At 45.8% G+C, this 18907-nt stretch overlaps 1 protein-coding gene across 1 annotated transcript in view; it reads right to left on the bottom strand.

The window, feature by feature from the left end:
• LOC126153857 (uncharacterized) overlaps nucleotides 1-18907 on the bottom strand; it is a 1728205-nt gene that overhangs the window by 275031 nt on the left and 1434267 nt on the right. The window contains exon 37 of the mRNA XM_049916098.1: nucleotides 7629-7727. Within this exon, the coding sequence (XP_049772055.1) occupies nucleotides 7629-7727 (99 nt within the window). The remainder of the gene's footprint in view (nucleotides 1-7628; nucleotides 7728-18907) is intronic.

The raw sequence follows: 18907 nt of genomic DNA, 5'->3' as shown, positions 1-18907 counted from the left end.
GAACAAGGAAAACCCAAACGCAGAAGGTCGAACGGTAATTTAAAGGCCACTGTAAGAGTGAGCTATACTTCACGACTGAAGTACAGTGTGACCCAAAAGTCAAATGTAGTAATTCACGAAATAATCTAGATAGAGAGGTAAAACATTACACACATTCCTGAAATGACATGAGGTTTTATTGAAACCAGATACAAGTGCAAAAATCGGCCACCAGATGGCGCTGGACCGACGAAGCCAATTTCACACTCCGAGGGTCTGTCAACACCCCACAACTGCAGGATTTGGGATACGAAAACGCTAGAAATGACGTGGAAACCCCATTGCATGGCGAAAAAGTCACGGTGTGGTGTGGATCCACCACATCACTCATGATCAGATTCTTTCTATTCGAGGAATTGCGGGATGATGCTCTTTAGACTATCAGCATGACGCGTGCGAGATGCGCCGATATGTTATAGAATCGCATCGTCCTTAGTGTGTATGATAAACATCTGCCGAAAAGCACGGCTTTTATGCAGAATGGCTCTCCACTCCATATTGATACACGGATACACGTGTGAGATCTCTTGCGCACATCTTTTGGTGAGGATTGCGTGCTGAGCCGCTACTTCTCTCTTAAGGTGTTCCCTTAAGAACCTCGTTCATGTGAGATTTAGAGTCAGTCTTATAATATTTCACGAAGAATGTGAATAATCTACCTCCAGGAGAACGAGTTTTTATTTTTTGTGCAACTTTCAGCTAACAAGATAGGTGTGCGTCGCAGTGAAGCTTCAAGACGTGTGCCTGCGATGATGAAGACGCCGATGTTTAGCTACCACGCGAGAACATTTCAGTTTATTAGGTGCCGAAGAATGCAGAGTGTATATAAATGTGCCTTGAACGTACGAGGCCTGTTCGGAAAGTAAGGTCCGATCAGTCGCAAAATAGAAGCCAAAGTGAAAATCAAAAATGTTTCTTCACTTAAAACTTCCGGGCTGATAGGCCGTGGTCGAAGTATAAAACACTCTCCTGACGTTTCGTCTCCGACTGCGGGAGACATCCTCGGAGGCGCCGCTTTACCTCCGAGGATGTCTCCCGCAGTCGGAGACGAAACGTCAGGAGAGTGTTTTATACTTCGACCACGGCCTATCAGCCCGGAAGTTTTAAGTGAAGACAATACCGGCCGTGAAAGCTTACATTGTATGATCAAAAATGTTTCATTTGCAATAGTTAGCTACACCTTCTAGCTACTTCTCTACATAGTCGCCGCACCGATTTAGACATCTGTCGTAGCGTTGTACGACTTTGTAAGACCCTCATCACAGAAGGAAGCCACCTGTGCTTTCTGCTAATTCTCTAAGCTGGTATACAGCTCGTTGTCTGTGCAAGAACGTTGTCTTCATAGTTAGCGGTTCATGCAAGCAGAGATGAAACTCAGGGAGAGTCAATTACGGGCTCTATTGTGGGTGATCAAACACTTCCCATCGAAAATGCTGCAGGAGCATCTTCATTGTCCCTTCGGCATGCGGCCGAGAATTGTCATGCAGAAAGAAACGTATGACAGTTATGTTTTGTGGGCTGCATGAATTCAGGCGAAATCTCACACCAGGCCCTGACACTTGGCGGGAGACACTATGTTCCAAGCATCTTTACGTGCTCACAGTGCGCTCAGAATTGAAAAGAGCTACGTGACGCGATCGACGGTTATACTAGAGATACTGCACAACAAATCTGTGCAAAGCTTCATCGGATTTTCGCTATGGTTTCCATTTCGCACCCTATAGGACCTTACTTCCCGAATAGCCCTCGTATTACACTCATACGGTGTAATTCTCAAATAAACTGATAGTGAGTAGTGAGATGAGATTTCTTGAAAGGGTTATCGTTTGAAATTATAGTGGTTTAACTTATGCTAAATCCCGTTTCAGTTGTCGTGTTGCTGTGTGAGAAAGTCCTGATCACTACCACATGTAAGGTAAAAATTAGTCAGATTTCGTTGTTGCTCATTTACGGGTCAACTTTCATCAAAATTTGAATGTTTAAAGGCATTGTAACTGTGGTAGTAATAAATTATGAACTTGCAGGGTAATGTTTGAATATAGTGAACGGCTTTGAACACTAACTAGGGTGCTTACTTCAAAATTATCGTTGGCAAAATGTTGCCCTTTCTTCTACATCTTCATGATGTGGACATCCCCGTCGTTCAAAATGAAGATAATCTGGCGAACACTGAGGTCCTCCCCTCCCTCGATTGGCTCCCTAAATGAGTCGATCTCATAATAATGTCATTTGGAACAGCGGAGGTAAAGTAGCATTCAGCTTCCTCGCAATCTTGTACGCGATCTGGAGAAACTTGTGGACACACTTCCTCATCAAATTTAGCCCTTTATCTAGGCTACAGCCGGAGTTAGACGCTATTAGCGCGATGTGTACTCGGTGCGGACTGAATTTTGCCCTGTGTGCTCTCTTTCGTGTCGAGGACTCGTCGCCGCGTCCGGACGCAGCTGTGCGTGAGGCGCGCACGCGGACGCTGCCAGATCGACCAGCCGGCGAGTGAACGCGGCTCCCAGCCCCCCACCTCCAAACCCCCACCCCTGTGGACCAGGCCCACTGAAAGGGCCAAATATAGCGACGCCATATTGCAATTCTAGTCAGTAAAGGGCCGTCACAGACAATGCACTGGCCGGCGCGTCGCTCACCTGTCCCCGCTGAAATGGAACGTTTCCTGCAATGGCAGCACTCGACGAATGTTAAACGGCATTTCGGATGAGCTGTAATCGCCCTAAACATCCGTCCACATCTGTATTTATACCTGTTCGCAGCAAGCCATCTTACGAATGATAGAGGATACTAATATCAATTTCTCAATTCCCTGTTACATTCACCAATGGTGAATGGACAACTGATCCAGTAAGACTCAGCACGAGATATAATTTCTCCGATTTTTCGTCGCTGTCACTCTGTAAGGGCGAACACGATCTCAGCAATTCAATAAAGCTCGAGGAACGGACCATTATCCCCCATAATCGAATTCCGCAACTTCGTCTTTAGGTAGAAGCGCCCATGCCTTCCACCAAACAGATCCGTTCAACGACGTCATTTTAGGATCAGTTAGCCTGTGGGCTGGTGGTGGAGACGAATATATTAGTGCTGAACCTAGTGCGAGAAACTAAGGTATGAAAAGTGGTCTTACGTTGGATAATCACACCGAAGACGTAAAGTGCTTGCATTTGTAGGTCTTTATTATACACTTTCCTTTTTCAAAATGCTTTTTCCTCTTCGTCCTCTCAGGTGGGATGATTAAGACAATAATCTCTTCTTTTGTAAATTTTGCAATAAAAATGTAACAGCACTCTTAATCTTAACATTGCTACAGTCATCGAACATGGTATAATTATTAGTTGAGGGAGTAAGCAAGAAAAGGTCGCAGGTATGCTGATAGTAGCATAGTTCGGGTACTGGCGCTAATGGCAGTTTTGGACAAATTACGGAGTTCGAATGTTGAGCGGTTAGAAGTTCATGTGAGCCTCTTCGTGAGAGACGTATGACCGGAACAGACAATCTCACCGACTATTTTTTCGTAAGCTCTGTCAGAAATTTATCAACAAACGTGTCCATGATGTCCAACATCTCTCTTGCAGCGATTGCCACTTCAGAGCAAACAAAACGCTGCTGTCGCACTTACTAAACGAATCCTTGCCGAAATGTTCCGCTCTTTCTTGTATCTCTTCTATCTCGTTTATTAATCTAACTTGGTAAGGATCCCAGACTGAAGAGAAATATTCAAGAAAGGTCAAACTATTGTTCTGCAAGGCACTTCACTCGTGGATGAATTCCATTCAAAATTCTTCCAGTGACTGTATACATTCTACCTTGGATTGCTCCTGAAGTTAGTCGTCAGTATTTTTCGGTTGTTAATGTTTTCATTGCTTGATCACCAAGACTGCAATCGAACAGTAATGGATCTATTTGCCTACTTATAAAGAGTACGTTATATTTATTAATAACACATCAGTTGCAACAGGGTCCACAGTCGGGATAAAGGTTTTTCAAAGGTTTTTCAGTGGCAGTAATCTGCCGCACAGACAGTCGTTGCTGAACTAGAATGTTTTTTTCATATCTTCATTACTACACAGCTGAAGCAAATGGTACGACATGTGAAACGGACATATTCAAGTTGCAGTTAAAACTCACGTTGCCATACCTCTTTTAAGTGGTAGCTTATGTCACAGCTACTCATGAAACACCACACTGAAGTGACAGAACTCATGGGACACCTCCTAACGTCCTGTCGGAACGCCATTTGCCTGGCATTACGCAGCAACTCGACATGAGATGGACTCAACAAGTCGTTGAAAGCCCACTGCAGAAAATATTGAGTCATGCTGCCTCTATAGCCGTCCATGATTGCGAGAGTGTTGCCGGCGCAGGATTTTGAGCACTAGCTGACCTCTCGGTTATGTACCATACATTTTCTATGGGAACCATGTCGGGCGATTTGGGTGGCCAAATCATCACTCGAACTGAGCAGAATGTTCTTCATACCAATCGCTAACAATTATGGTCTGGTGACTTGGCGCATTGTTATCCTCAAAAATTCCATCGTTGTTTGGGAACATGAAGTCTATGGATGGCTGCAAATGGTCTCCAAGTAGCCGAACATAACTGTTTACAGTCAATAATCCATTCAGTTGGACCAGAGAAGCCAGTCCATTCCGTGTAAACACAGTCCACACCATTATGGAGCCACCTCCAGCCTGCACAATGCATTGTTGACAACTTGGGTCTTTCGTGAGGTCTGCGGCATACTCGAACCTAACCATCAGCTCTTACCAGCTGAAATCGCTACTCATTTGACCAGGCCACGGTCTAGGGTCAAACCCATATGGTCACGAGGCCAGGACAGGTGCTGTAGGCGTCGTTGTGCAGTTAGCAAAGGCACTCGCGTCGGTCTCCCATAGAATATTAAAGCCTAATTTCAATTCACTGCCCTAAAGAATACGTTTGTCGTACGTCCCTCACTGATTTCTGAAGTTGTTTCACGCAGTGTTACTTGTCTGTTAGCAGTGACAACTCTGCGCGTACGCTGCTGCACTCTGTCGTTAAGTGAAGGCCGTCGGCCACTGAACTGTCCGTGGTGTTCTCGGCACACTCTTGACTTCCGAAATGGAATGTCTCATGCGCCTAGCATGCGTCTAGCATGTGAAAACATTCTTCCAATATCTTCGAGAGGCATAGCGGTGCTATTCCTAGCATCATGGTGCGCATGACTTCCGTTCACGGCTGGTTTGATCGGGGGAACTCTTACGGCACAACGGTGCCTCACAGACAACATGCGTCATCATGTGTTCCCTCACACGCGACAGTATCTTGGTGTCATTTTTCAAGAGGACATTGGTCGTCCACATATAGCTAATGTCTCTATAAACTGTTTGCGTGATACTGTCTGCGTGATACGTATCTGGTACTACCACGGACAGTAACATTTCCAGACTTGTTCCCGGCAGAACACGTGTGGGACCAGTTCGGACGTCAACTCCGTCCCAGTGGCAGTATCCAGAATATCAAGGACCAGTTGCAACATTAGAGGGCCAATTTGCCTCTGGAAAGGAGACAACAGCTTTACGATAGCCTTTCCAACCGAGTGAGTGCACGCATCCAGGCCAGAGGGACTGCAACGTCATCCTAATAAGTGGGATCGTACTGCCAAGCTCTTTGTAAATTTGACTCGATTTTGTAACTACTAAAAGTACGTCGGATACCGTCTAAATCAGTGAAATTTCATTCTGTTTCCTCGTCCGCACATGCGTGCTTCACTTTTTTTTGTCTAGCAGTGTAATTTACGTAATATCAACTAGAGGCAACTGAGGAAACACTGAATCTGTCGATAGCACTAGTCAGCTTTGATCCATGACGTCATCAAAATGACGGACATAAACCACTATGCCTAAAATACGCACTGCATCAAAAATTAAGTTATTCTCAATGCCTAGCGTTAGTTGGTCACACAATTTACAATGAAACTATCACCATTGAGCCTAACGAATATCTCGATTTAGGCTCAGAGTGGCTGAGTCTTGGTTAGAGAAATGGCCTGTTAGAGTAAACGTCGACAAGTGCGAAGCCGTTCTGTTCACTAGAAGACCGAAGCAACTGCGCAAACACCGCTGCTGCAGACCAATAACTCTACATGCACGTCCAATACGTTTCCGCGAGAAAGTCAAATACGTCGGTGTCTGACTGGACCGGAAATTACTCTGGGGGGACCACATACAACACTTGACCAACAGAGCAAGCACGAGGCTCACACAGCTCTACCCTATGCTCAACAGGCGTAGTACACTGAACAGAAGGGTGTCGAGGTCCATATACATGACACTTATTTGACCCCTTATGACGTACGCAGCCCCTGTCTGGGGATACGTTGCGCCCACACGCCGGCGCCGTCTGCAGATCATACAAAACAAAGTACTCAAAATCATAAGCAATGCTCCATGATACACACGCATCGCGGACCTTCACCGGGAATACCGACTTGAGTCTCTCACGTAGGTAATCCACAAACTCACCACAAGACTATACAGAAACTCCAGACATTCGCAGAACCCGTTTATTCTGAATCTGGGGAATTACGACCACAACCATAGATGGAAACATAAAAGACCAAAAGACATACTTGCAAGGACCTAACATCTATGGCCAAATAGACGCAAACACAACGGTGCAGGTGAGCCCCTGTTAATCAGCCACCATTAATGGATATGCAGTTGTAACACACTTGCCGAATAACTGGCACCACTCAGGGAAGCCGTACCGTTCACTGTGTGCAGACAAGCTACACCCCCGCCCCTCGCCCCCCCCTCCCCCCCCCACACACACAGTGAGACGATCTATGGCCGATCTCCCACTAATATATAACGATCCTGATTGTTCCAGGAATGCAGCGGCTGCAGCAAACCGGGATGCATCGCCATTGCCTGCCACGGTAATGATGCATGATACGCACACTAACAAACCCAACCTTGCATGAAATATTGCAGTTAGTAAGCCACTAATGCTCTTACTACCCATCCCACTGTCGCAGAGGTTTCTTTTCCACGGCACGAGCCTTGGCACTTTTTTCCCTCTGCTCTTCAAAATGCTACCCTCATTCGCGTTTCGTCCACTATCTATCACCTGATGGACCGTGTTAATGCTTAGTCTTACCAAGACGTACTTATAACATCACAGCCCAGCATCCTGTGATCCACCTATTAGATAACTGACATGTTGGCAGAGGCGACAGTAGAACTTTTGGTTTGGTCACCACGTTGGTGCGGGCGTGGAGGGGCCACACCTCTCGATTTGGGCTACAGATCACCACAGTTTAGGTTTCGGAATTCACATTCATTAGCTTCCCGAACTCACAATCAAACTGTTTCCTTACAAACCTAATCTAACTTCAGGTTATGCTACTGATCTGTCGCTACAACCTACAGCGCAAAAAGGGTAATGTGGAAGGGAAGCACATATAGTCTATATTGTGTTTTATCGCTGTTTGCAGACATCACGTGCTACAACTCCATTACGTCACAGGTCAAAGGCGACGACCGGTATCGGCGCGTCTAGCCCACTCTCCCGTCTGTTGATATAGAGAAAAAGATCCTTACCTGGAGAAGATCCGCAGTGTTCTGCGACTTGGCGAGGATGCGGGTCTTGTTGTCCAGCAGGACGATCTTCTCGGGTCCCAGGCCCAAGAGTCTAGCCGCCTGAAACAGACAGTCGTGGTTAGAGGGGTCAAACGCGCCGCCCAGCCGAGCGCACAATGACGCTTACGTCACAAGCACACGTACATCGCTGCAGGGTGCGGGAATGCAACTGGCGGTATTACGTAATGAATCTTATACCGAATTAACCAACTGGCAGGGGCAGAATTCCAGATTTTACGACGAAGGTTGTGTCGTATGGTACACTGTAGGTTAGTTGTAAACTGTAACGTTTGCAAATGGCAGCAGCATAGAAATATTCCGCACTCTTACGTCGTAGTTGAACGATTGTCCTCATCTGCGAGGGACACCTTCAAAATGGGAAACGGCACAGGTGGGGGGGAAGAGGGCGGGGGTTGATGGGTTGTAAAGTCTGATACGTACAACCTGGCTCGTTACTGATTCAAGTAAAATTTCTTTTCCGCATACTCGCAGGCAGAGGCGTGACGTGCATGTCTTCAAAACTACAGCACAATTAGCCATCGTCTAATTATTTGTATTGTTCTGCTACCAGTCACGTTTATTTATTTTATGTTTGATGTACTGCAAGCGTTCCATCAATGTTCCGCTCATCGTCAGGCGTTGATGCGTGCAGACATACGTTACTTAAAAATAAGATGTCTTAATCTAAATTAATACAGAATACTGTTTTGTTCACTCCTTGCTGCTGGAATGCCTATTGTGGTATTTGGGCGGAGGGGAGGCAGTGGGTGCTTACAAACGGATGCCCAGTGGTGTCTTCTGCTGATGTGGAGTTGTGCTTCGTTTTCTGTTGTGACTGATGCCACAGCTTGTATGGGAAGCACGTAGTTTCGCATCAGCTCTTATGGTGCGGTAATCGTGTGATACACTTTTCATTCACTGATCAGCCAGAACATTATAGCCAACTAGCTAATAGCCATGATGTGTATCTTTGGGACGCATAACAGTGACGATGCATCGTGGCATGCAAGCAATGAGGCCTTGGTAGGTCTCTGGAGGGAATCGTCACCACATCTGCACACACAAGTCACCTAGTTCCCATAAATTCCAGGGAGGGGGGACGATGAGCTCTGACCCCACGTTCAATAAAATACCAGATGCGTTCGAACGGGTTCATCAATTAGCTCGCCATTGTGTTCCTTGAACCACTCCATGACACTGCTGGCCTTGTGACATGGCGCATTATCTTGTGGAAAAATGCCACTACCCTCGGGAAACATGATCGTCATTAAGGGGTGTAATTTTCTGAAAGCAGCATACGATACTCCTTGGCCATCATGGGGCTTTGCACGAGCTCCACTGGAACCGTGGATGCCCATGTGAATGTTCCACAGGGCATAACGGAGCCGCAGCCAGTTTGTCTCCGTCCCGCAGTACCGGTGTTACGTAGCTGTCCCCCCCGAAGGCAAAGGATTCGTGGCCTGCTGTAGGACTGACGAAGAAGGTATCGGGGTACATCAGACGATGCAATAGTGTGCCACTGCGGCAACTTCCAGTGCCGATGGTCAAGGACCCAGTGAAGTCGTAGTTGCCGATGTCGAGGTGTTAACATCGGCACATACATGGGCTGTCGGCTGCGGAGGTCCATCGTTAGGAGCATTCCGTGGCTTGCGTGTTCAGTTACACTTTTACTCTGCCCAGATTTAAAGTCCGATGTTAGTTTCGCCACAGTTCGCCGCCTGTCCTATTTTACCTGTCTGCCGAGCCTACGACGTCCGACATCTGTGATGAGGGGTGGCCGCCCAATTCCACGAGGTTGGAACGTGGTGTAACCTTGGTTTCGCCACGTGTTGAAGACACTCACCACAGCACTCCTCGAACTCCCGACAAGTCGAGCAGTTTCCGAAATGATTGTACCGAGCCTCCGGGCCGTCACAAACTGGCCCTGCTCAAACAAACTGATCGCGCGCCTTCCCCATTCTACACACGGACAGCACGCACACTGATATTGCATGCGCCGTGTGTGTGTCTGCCTAGAAGTTATTCTTCGCCAGGAGACGCTGCTATCGCCTGGACTTGTTTATATCGATAATAGATGTTGGTCATAATGTGGTCATAAATTCACACTATTGCACTGCTTAGTCTGACACTGAACTGGACGTAATTCACTGCAGAAAATGTAAACTGTTTATACTAAGTATAATATAATATATAATAAGTATAATATAATGTTGTGGACTTACTGTGCGTCGATAAGTATCGACTATCGCTAGTTTACAGCGATATTTGCGATACTGACAGTTGTTTAACACTGACACAACTTAAATCTATTGGATTACAGCTGTCTTAAGCTTTTTGCAGAATTTTCTGTTCTTAAATTCAGTTAGCTCATTAAAAATATTGCCCTCACGAAAACTGACAACGGCCAGGAGAGAGGTATGCGCCCCTCCATATTCGCATCCAGTGATGCCTATAGTCCGAGGATGACACGGCGGTCGGTCAGTACCTTTCGGTCTTCCGAGACCTGTTCGGACGGAGTTAGTTAGTTATTGTACTCCTACACGACAATGCAACAGAACGCACGGGGTGCTTATGCAGTCTCTGCTTCAACGTTTTCAATGGAAGGTTCAGTAGCATCCGCCATCCAATCCAGGCCATGTGACATGCAATTTCTACACTGTCAAGTCTTATTGAAGTGACCAGCTGTCAAAAGAGTGAATAACCACTTCTTGCAGCGCGGACTGTTGCAGACGTGCAGGAACAGAGTCAGTGAGGTTCTGGAAGGTACCGACAAGGGTATGGAGCCGTGCTGGCTTCAGCGCCGTGGCCAGCTGCGGTCGGTTCCTCGGTTGAGGATGCACGGCGCGAACAACCCGACCGGGGTGATCTCACAGAGTTTCGATTAGGTTTAAATCCGGGGAGTTTGGAGGCCAGGGGAGTATCGTGAACTCATCCTGGTGCTCTGCGAATCATGCACGTACACTGCGAGCCGTACGACACGCATTGCATGTACGGGTGGGCACGGTCCCCAACGATACACACGCCCGGGTTCCCGGGTTCGATTCCCGGCGGTGTCAGGGATTTTCTCTGCCTCGTGATGACTGGGTGTTGTGTGCTGTCCTTAGGTTAAGTTCTAGGGGACTGATGACCATAGATGTTAAGTCCCATAGTGCTCAGAGCCATTTGAACCATTTGAACCCAACGATACATACATACTTGTGTTGATCCATCACCCAAGAAATTCCACTAAAACATTCCCCAGACTATGACACTCTCTCCTCCGGCCTGGACCCTTCCGACGATTCTTGCAGGATGTTTGCTTCCACACTTTTCAAACTGTACACGCCAACAACCATTTGTCCGAAGGAGCATAAAACGTGACTCATCTGTAAAGGCCACCTTTCGCTACTCAGTGAACGTCCAGTTACAGTACTGGCCTGCAAATTCCAGTCTTCGTCGCAGCTGAACAGCAGTCACCATGGGTGCACGAACCAGGCGCCTGCTGCGGAGTCCCGTACGCAGCAACCTTCGCTGAGAAGACACTGCTGGTAGCTCCTTGGTTCACCTGGGTGGTCAGTTGCTCAATAGTTGCACGTCTATTCGCCCGTGGACACAGCCGCAGCCGTTGTTTACACCTGTCACCTATGGCTCATGGTGGAACACAGTTGCCTCGGCGCCGGTTTTGGATAGCGCCGTTTTGCCGTGTCGGTATGTTTTAACAACTGCGGCACACGAACAGTCCACAAACTGCTGTTTCGGAAATGCTTCTACCTTTGGCGCAGAAGGCAATGATCATGCCCCTCTGGACGTCAGATAAATCGCTCCTTTTCCGCATTACGACAACGACTTCACTGTTTTCCGTGTCCCTCCGACACACTAAATACACTGAAGAGCCAAAGAAACTGGTACACTTGCCTAATATCGTGTCGGGCCCCCGCGATCACGCGGTAGTGCAGCTATACGACGTCGCATGGACTCGACTAATGTCTGAAGTAGTGCTGGAGGGAACTGCCACCATGAATCCTGAAAGGCTGGCCGTAAATCCGCAAGAGTACGAGGAGGTGGAGATCTCCTCTGAACAGCACGTACCAAGGCATCTCAGATATGTTCAATAATGTTCATGTCTAGGTAAATTAGTGGCCAGGGGAAGTGTTTAAACGCAGAAGAGCGTTCCTGGAGCCAATATGTAGCAGTTATGGATGTGTGTGGTGTCGCATTGTCCTGCCGGAATTGCCAAAGTCCGTCGGAACTCACAATGAACACGAATGGATGCAGGTGATCAAGCAGGATGCTTAAATACGTGTCACCTGTCAGAGTCGTACCTAGACGTATCAGGGGTCCCATATCACTCCAACTGCGCACGTCCCACACCACTACACACGACAGACCTTCCACCAGCCTGAACAGGCCACTTCTGTCATGGACTCATGAGGTTGTCTCCATACCCGTACACTTCCATTCTCTCGATACAACTTCCAGACGAGACTCGTCCGACCAGGCGTCGTGTTTCCAGCCATCAACGGTCCAATATCGGTGTTAAAGGTCCCATGCGAGGTGTAAAGCTTTGTGTCGTGCAGGCGCCAAGGGTACACGAGTGGGCCTTCGCCTCCGAAAGTTCATATCGATGATGTTTCGTAGAATGGTTCGCACGCTGACACTTGTTGAAGGCCCAGCATTGAAATCCACAGAATTTGCCGAAGGGTTGCACTTCTGTCACGCTGAACGATTCTCTTCAGTCGTCGTTGGCCCCGTTCTTGCAGGATCTTTTTCCGGCCACAGCGATGTCGGATATTTTATGTTTTACCGGATTCCTGATATTCAAGGTACACTCATGAAATGATCGCACCGCAAAATCTCCACGCCATCGCTTCCTAGGGAGATGCTGTATCCCATCGCTCGTGCGCCGACTATAACACCACGTTCAAACTCACTTAAATTTTGATAAGCTACCATTGTAGCAGCAGTAACCGGTCTAAAAACTGCGCCAGGCACTTGTTGTTTTATGTATGGTAGGCGCTGGCTACCGCAGCGCCGTATTCTGCTTGCTCACATATCTCTGTATTTGAATACGCATGCCTATACCAGTTTTCCTTGGTGCTTCAGTGTATATACTTCACTGCTGGTGCTAACACCTGCCATCTGTGTATGGATACTGTGCGTTGACATCGAAAACATGATGTGTTCTCGTTATTACGACTGGGCCGTGCATCTTTACGGCAAGCTCAAAGAACATCTTCGGCGAAAGAGATTTTCCAAGGGTGACGACGTTCACACGGCGGTTCTCGAGTGGATCCGTGACCAACCAGCGGATTTCTATCGCCGAGGAATTAAACGATTGGTAGATACCGTTGTTTACAGAGACTAGATGACCATGTTAAAAAACAGTGTCATGTATCCGTATCACTCTGAAACGTAGTACAGCATTCAATAAAAGTTATTTAGCCAGCCATAATAATGCGTACCTTAATATTTGAAGTCCTCTGGTACAAATTTGTGCCTAGTTTCCTTGAACAATCTTGTCGTACATTGTTCCGAGGGCAGTAAGATGACTTAAAGATGTTGTAAGCAACAGTGACCAACGGAACGTGCGTTACATAATTTTATGGCAATTCTAGGAGCCCAGTGCGGTGTGCGTGCATGGGACACGGCCCAGCGGCAGGTAATACTCCAGAGAGCCGCCGGCTCGGTGTTAATTTGGTGGCATCGACCCTCTGGATTACCTGCTGTCGGAGTACGCAGCAGCTGTGTTTCCAGTGTTTGCTCGGGACATCAGTTCGCTGTCTGCCTGCTCCGTTGTCGTGGCATACCCGAAAAGTAGGGCAATGGGACCGATCTCTCGCACTAATTGCCAGATTCACACACTCCAGTCAAGGAAGAGTAATGTTTCTCACTAGAGAGAGATGAATTAGGATACTGAATCCACTCCTTTAAGATTTTCCGTAAACTGACTTTATTGTCCTGGTTCATGTTAAATACACGTTGGTGCGAGAAGCATTTGAAGAGCACCAAAAGTCAGAATAAGGTTCCCGGAGTAGGCGGCATTCCCTCAGAAACATTGATATCCTTTGACAACTATTCCAACTGGTACGCAATATAAGTGAAACAAGCGAAATACTGTCAGGACTCTAGAAGAAGGTACCAACTCAAAATTCCTAAAAGTTTGAATAGTAACGTATGAACAGCTTAGTAAGTCATACCTGCAAAATACTGAAATGAATTATTTAGGGGATCACGGAGAAACCTCGGAGAGGATCGGTTTGGTTTCAAGATAAATGTAGAAATACAAGAGGCAATACTTACCACAGGACTTAGAAGATAAGTCGAAGAAAGACAAATCTACGTTTATAGCACTTACGGATTTAGAGAAACCTTTGAAAGCTTTTGGCAATGTTGGCTGGAATGCTCTCTTTAAAATTCTGTCGGTAGCGTGGCTAAACATAGCTTGTACAGAAACTGGACTGCCATTGTATGACTCAAAGGACATAAAATGGAAGCGACATCAATAATTGAAAAATGAGCGAGACAGAGTTGTAGCCTATCGCCGATGTTGTTCAATCTGCACTTGCAGCAAGCAATAGAGGAAACCAACATGAAATTTGGAAAGGAAGTTAATATTCAGGGAGAGGAAATCAAAACTTTGTGATTTGCCGATAAATACAAAATTCTGCCAGAGATGGCAAAAGTCTTGGAAGAGCAGTTGTACGGCGTTGATAGCGTCTTGCAAAGAGATTACAAGATGAACATCAAAAAAGCAAAACAAGAATAATGAAATGTATTAGAATTAAATCAGACGATGCAGACTGGCAACTGCAGGTAAAGCATTTCTAAGAAAGAGAAATTTATTAACACCGAATATAAATTTAGGTGTTAGGAAATATTTTCTGAAGATATTTGTTTGGAGTGCAGTCTTCTACAGGGGTGAAACGGGGATTATAAATAGAGAAGACAAGAGGATATGAATTTTTGAAATGTGATGCTACACCCATAGAGCACTTCCATGCTCTTCCATAAAGAGATGTAAGCCTACACAATAAATAATGAAAACTATTTGTCAAGATGATAATGCGCAGAAAGACCCACATAATCAGAATGATAACCCATGAAGAACGGAGGGGCATTCTAAGGTATAGATTTTGCCGGAATAATCTTTTCTTCTAACACAAATCCCTGGAAAAACATACGCGTTCAACAACAACAACAATGCATTTTTGTTTAGAGATTACGTAGAGGTATTTGCCAAAATAACAGAAAACGAACGTCGGATAGTACGTAAGAAGCTTCCCATTGCATTTTGTATAACTATTCTGAGATGTATAGAAAAAAAGTATATAAAAGGGAAGCAAGATCTTGTAAAAACGAAATATTAATATCAAACAACAGGATGTCGGATATGCATCATATATTTTGGAGAGTTTGATCAAACATGTTTACGTTTCAACAGGTGATTTGGTTCAGATAAATTTATAAACGCCATCAGTTTCGGCGACGACCAAATTACCAGTTCTTGGTGTTGTGTGATGTCCTTAGGTTAGTTAGGTTTAAGTAGTTCTAAGTTCTAGGGGACTGATGACCATAGATGTTAAGTCCCATAGTGCTCAGAGCCATTTGAACCAATTACCAGTTCGGGAAGTTACTTTAAAACGAGAGTTATCAAAATTGGAAACATATCATAACATAAAACATCAAAACCTAAAGGAATAGTAGCATCAGTTATAATATCATTAATAAAACAGTCCTCGAAACCAGCACCAACGAACAGTTTAACCATTTCAAATTATGGGGTGTTTCATATCATTCGTCGGAGCAGATGATGTCAGGAAGCTAGCCGAAAATCTGAGGTTTAAGTGAAAAGATTTTTAGAATCCAGATGGTGGAATCAAGTACAAAAACTGCTTTACGAATATGTGTCCACGCGAATTATTCTTTAACTGTTGGGAGGGGTGAAATATATTCAGCAGAGGTAAAACTAAACACCTGGGTTGGAGCTTTCTGCTGCTTGATTAAAGAGGAAAAAGAAGAGTGCAAGAGTTACTTCATATTAAATAAGCGTTCTTCACCTTGTTATTCTTGAAATGTTCCCTGTGTAAAATTTATTCCATGAACTTTCGGGACTGCAGCCGGTTTACGTCGACTGCTTGCCAACCAGTGTTGGCAACCAGTCAACCATCTTCAGGTGAGTGTCATTTTGTCTTATCCCTTGTCTCCACAGCGTCGGCATGTTATTTTGGTTTTGTTTGTGGTAGTAGGTAGCCGGAAGCTCTTCGTGTCTCTTCCCGTCCCCCTCTTCTGGGACAGAATTCCTTTATCCCAGCTGTCTGAGTCTGGTATTCTCACGGTCAAGTGTAAGGACGTCTTTGAAATGTTTACGGATAGTGTAACTGAGACTGGAAGTGCGTACCAGTCCGATATTCACCTAGTAGGATTTGGAAAATCCGTAAAAACTACATGTAGTCTGGAGAGCATACCGGGGGTATTCGATCCGGGGCCAGCGCGCCTTCCCGTGTCCCCGGAAGCGGGCGGTTTAACGCGCTTGGCTATCCAGGCGGACGATCAAATAAGCAGAGTATATGTGCAGAGATTCTTCATAGCTATATCTCACCTTTCTGTCGAGTATAAACGCCTGAAAGAAGAGAGCGACAACTTTTGTTTGGAGTTCTGGTTCAAATGGCTCTGAGCACTATGGGACTTAACTTCTGAGGTCATCAGTCCCCTAGAACTTAGAACTACTTAAACCTAACTAACCTAAGGACATCACACACATCCAAGCCCGAGGCAGGATTCGAACCTGCGACCGTAGCGGTCCAGACTGAAGCGCCTAGAACCGCTCGCCCACCACGGCCGTCTTGGAGTTCTGGTCATGGCTGCGTTCTATAAGAGTTCATGACCAGTGTCAAGGAAATCAATAACCAATTTCTTGCAGTGTGATAGGAAATATTACTTCTATTTTTATCCGTCTTTACTATTTCTATGAGAATTGTTAATATTAACTTCGTAACGTTTTCCTTCACAAAGAAATATGTTTCACTGTTGAGCCTCATTCTATACGAATTCTTTCACAAGTGTACAGCGCAGTTTCTACGTACGCTGGCACGAAACTTTCACGAACAAATGACTGTGCCTCCAGCCCAGGCGTTTATAATAGTTTTGCCTGAGGCCCCTGCCTAATTATCTCTCATTCGTCCTGGAAGTAAACACAAACGCTGCGTCCTAATATTACTCTCTGTCTTTCTGCATATCTCTCTTTCCGTTTCTCTCCTTCTTTCGTGTGTACAAGAGCCCACTGTGGTCTGCTAGGTTCTTGGCATATTAACCGCTTATAATCTCCTTCGATACATAATATTTCATGTTTTATATGTTCTATTTTATGTCCTTTTCATGATATAGTCAAGTGCTGCTCGAAATATAGAAAACTATTATTCTGAGCTGAAACCTTCAACAAATAGTCCCATAATAATTCCCTCCAGAATTTTCATGTTTTGTCTCAAATCTAGCGTAGAAATTGTGTCACTTAGCACTAACAACTCTGCGCAAAAGCCTCTGCTCTCGTTCGTTAACTGAAGGCTGTCGGCCACTGCGTTGTCCGTGTGGAGAGGAATTGCCTGAAATTTGGTATTCTCGGCACACTCCTGACAATATGGATCTCGGAATACTGAACTCCCTAACAGTTTTCAAACTGAATGTCCCATTCGTCTAACTCCAACTATCATTCTGCCTTCGAAGTCTGTTAATTCCCGTCACAATTACGTCGGAAACCTTTTCACTTGAATCACCTAAGTACAAATGACAGTTCCGCCAATGCTCTGGCCTTTTATACCTTGTGCACGCGATACTACCACCATCTGTAAAACTTCATATCGTTGTCGTTTGACTGTGTCACCTCAGTGTATATAAAGTAAAATACGTAGAATGCCTGCTTAGGGCTAATAGATGGGCTGATGATCCTAATCATGGCAGGTTAAATAAAACTCTCATGTAAACCATCTATCGCTTAACATTGAAGCAAGAGCTGCAATTTCATAATAGCAAAAGTAGGAAACCAGTAAACTCTCCCACACGCTCCCCAATACTTTAGAGAGTAGAATTCCAATGTATAAAACAGATTCAAAAGCTTGGTTACTTAAGTAACGAGTTAATGTGTTAAACTCATTGCTTGATACAAAAGTGAAGCACCCAGAAGGGGGGAAGGAAACGGAGTTTAACTTCATCGGTCGAGATGGTTTGTGATGTTATTTCAGTAATTACAATAACGAGTCAAATTTAACACCTTTACAAAGAACTATGCACTATGAGACCACCTAAAGTGTGTCATTGCCCTTCTCTGTCCTGGACGCATGCACTGATTCGGTCTGGAAGTGTGTGATAGAGCCGTAGTAATGTCTCCTGACAAGCTAATCCACAACTGACAAACTGCCTATTGGCTTCTGTCTCGGTTCTTCGGCCGACGTTCATCTAATGATTTTTCTGACGTTTCGCCAGCACGAGTGGCTGGCATTGTCAAAGCTTCACCCTCCATTGCCGGTGGTAACTGGAGCCGAGCTCGCGGCCGCAGATTATACAGTATGTACCTGGCGCGTCAACGTCCGAGGGCTTCTCCGCGGTCATTTCCGGTGCGGTTCTCCTCTTGCTACCTGCGACGGTCGTTCGCTGCAGTACGGTAAGCCAGGATCCGTTTACCTTAAGGCTTTCCTCTTTCTTGTTGAAACTGTTCGCGTGTTTTTGTATTTCCACAGCTTCTCTGAACAAGCGCGTGTGATAGTGCTTCTCTACAGCCAGAACTTCCGTGTCGGCGAATTTTATTACGTGGTCAGTCTCATTCAGTGCGTGCTCTGCCACGGCCGATTTCTCCACCTGCCCCAACCTGCAATATCGCTTATGCTCTTTGATCCTGGTGTTAATTGATCGTCCAGTCATTCCGTCATAAACTTTTCCGCATGTGCATGGTATACGGTATATTCCCGACACTGCAAGTGGGTCTCTCTTCTCCTTCGCCGATCTAAGACACTCTTTGATCTTCCTTGTCGGTTTGAAAATCGTCTTTACGCCATGTTTGCGCAATATATGGCCGATTCTGTCCGTCACTCTGGGAATGTATGGCAGAAAGGCCGTACCCGACATTTCTTTTTCTGGTTCCTTACGTCGCCGAGTGTTTGGCTCTGTTACACTTCTAATGTAATTTGTGGAGTACCCATTGCTCCTCAGAACAGTTTCCAGGTGTTGCATTTCTCGTTTGAGGTGTTGCGGCTCACATATTCGTCCTGCTC

The sequence above is a fragment of the Schistocerca cancellata genome, chromosome 2 (assembly GCF_023864275.1).
Source record: "Schistocerca cancellata isolate TAMUIC-IGC-003103 chromosome 2, iqSchCanc2.1, whole genome shotgun sequence".
Lineage (NCBI taxonomy): Eukaryota > Metazoa > Arthropoda > Insecta > Orthoptera > Acrididae > Schistocerca > Schistocerca cancellata.
Note: the sequence above shows the minus strand (reverse complement) of the source record. Positions and strands in the feature narration are given on the sequence as shown.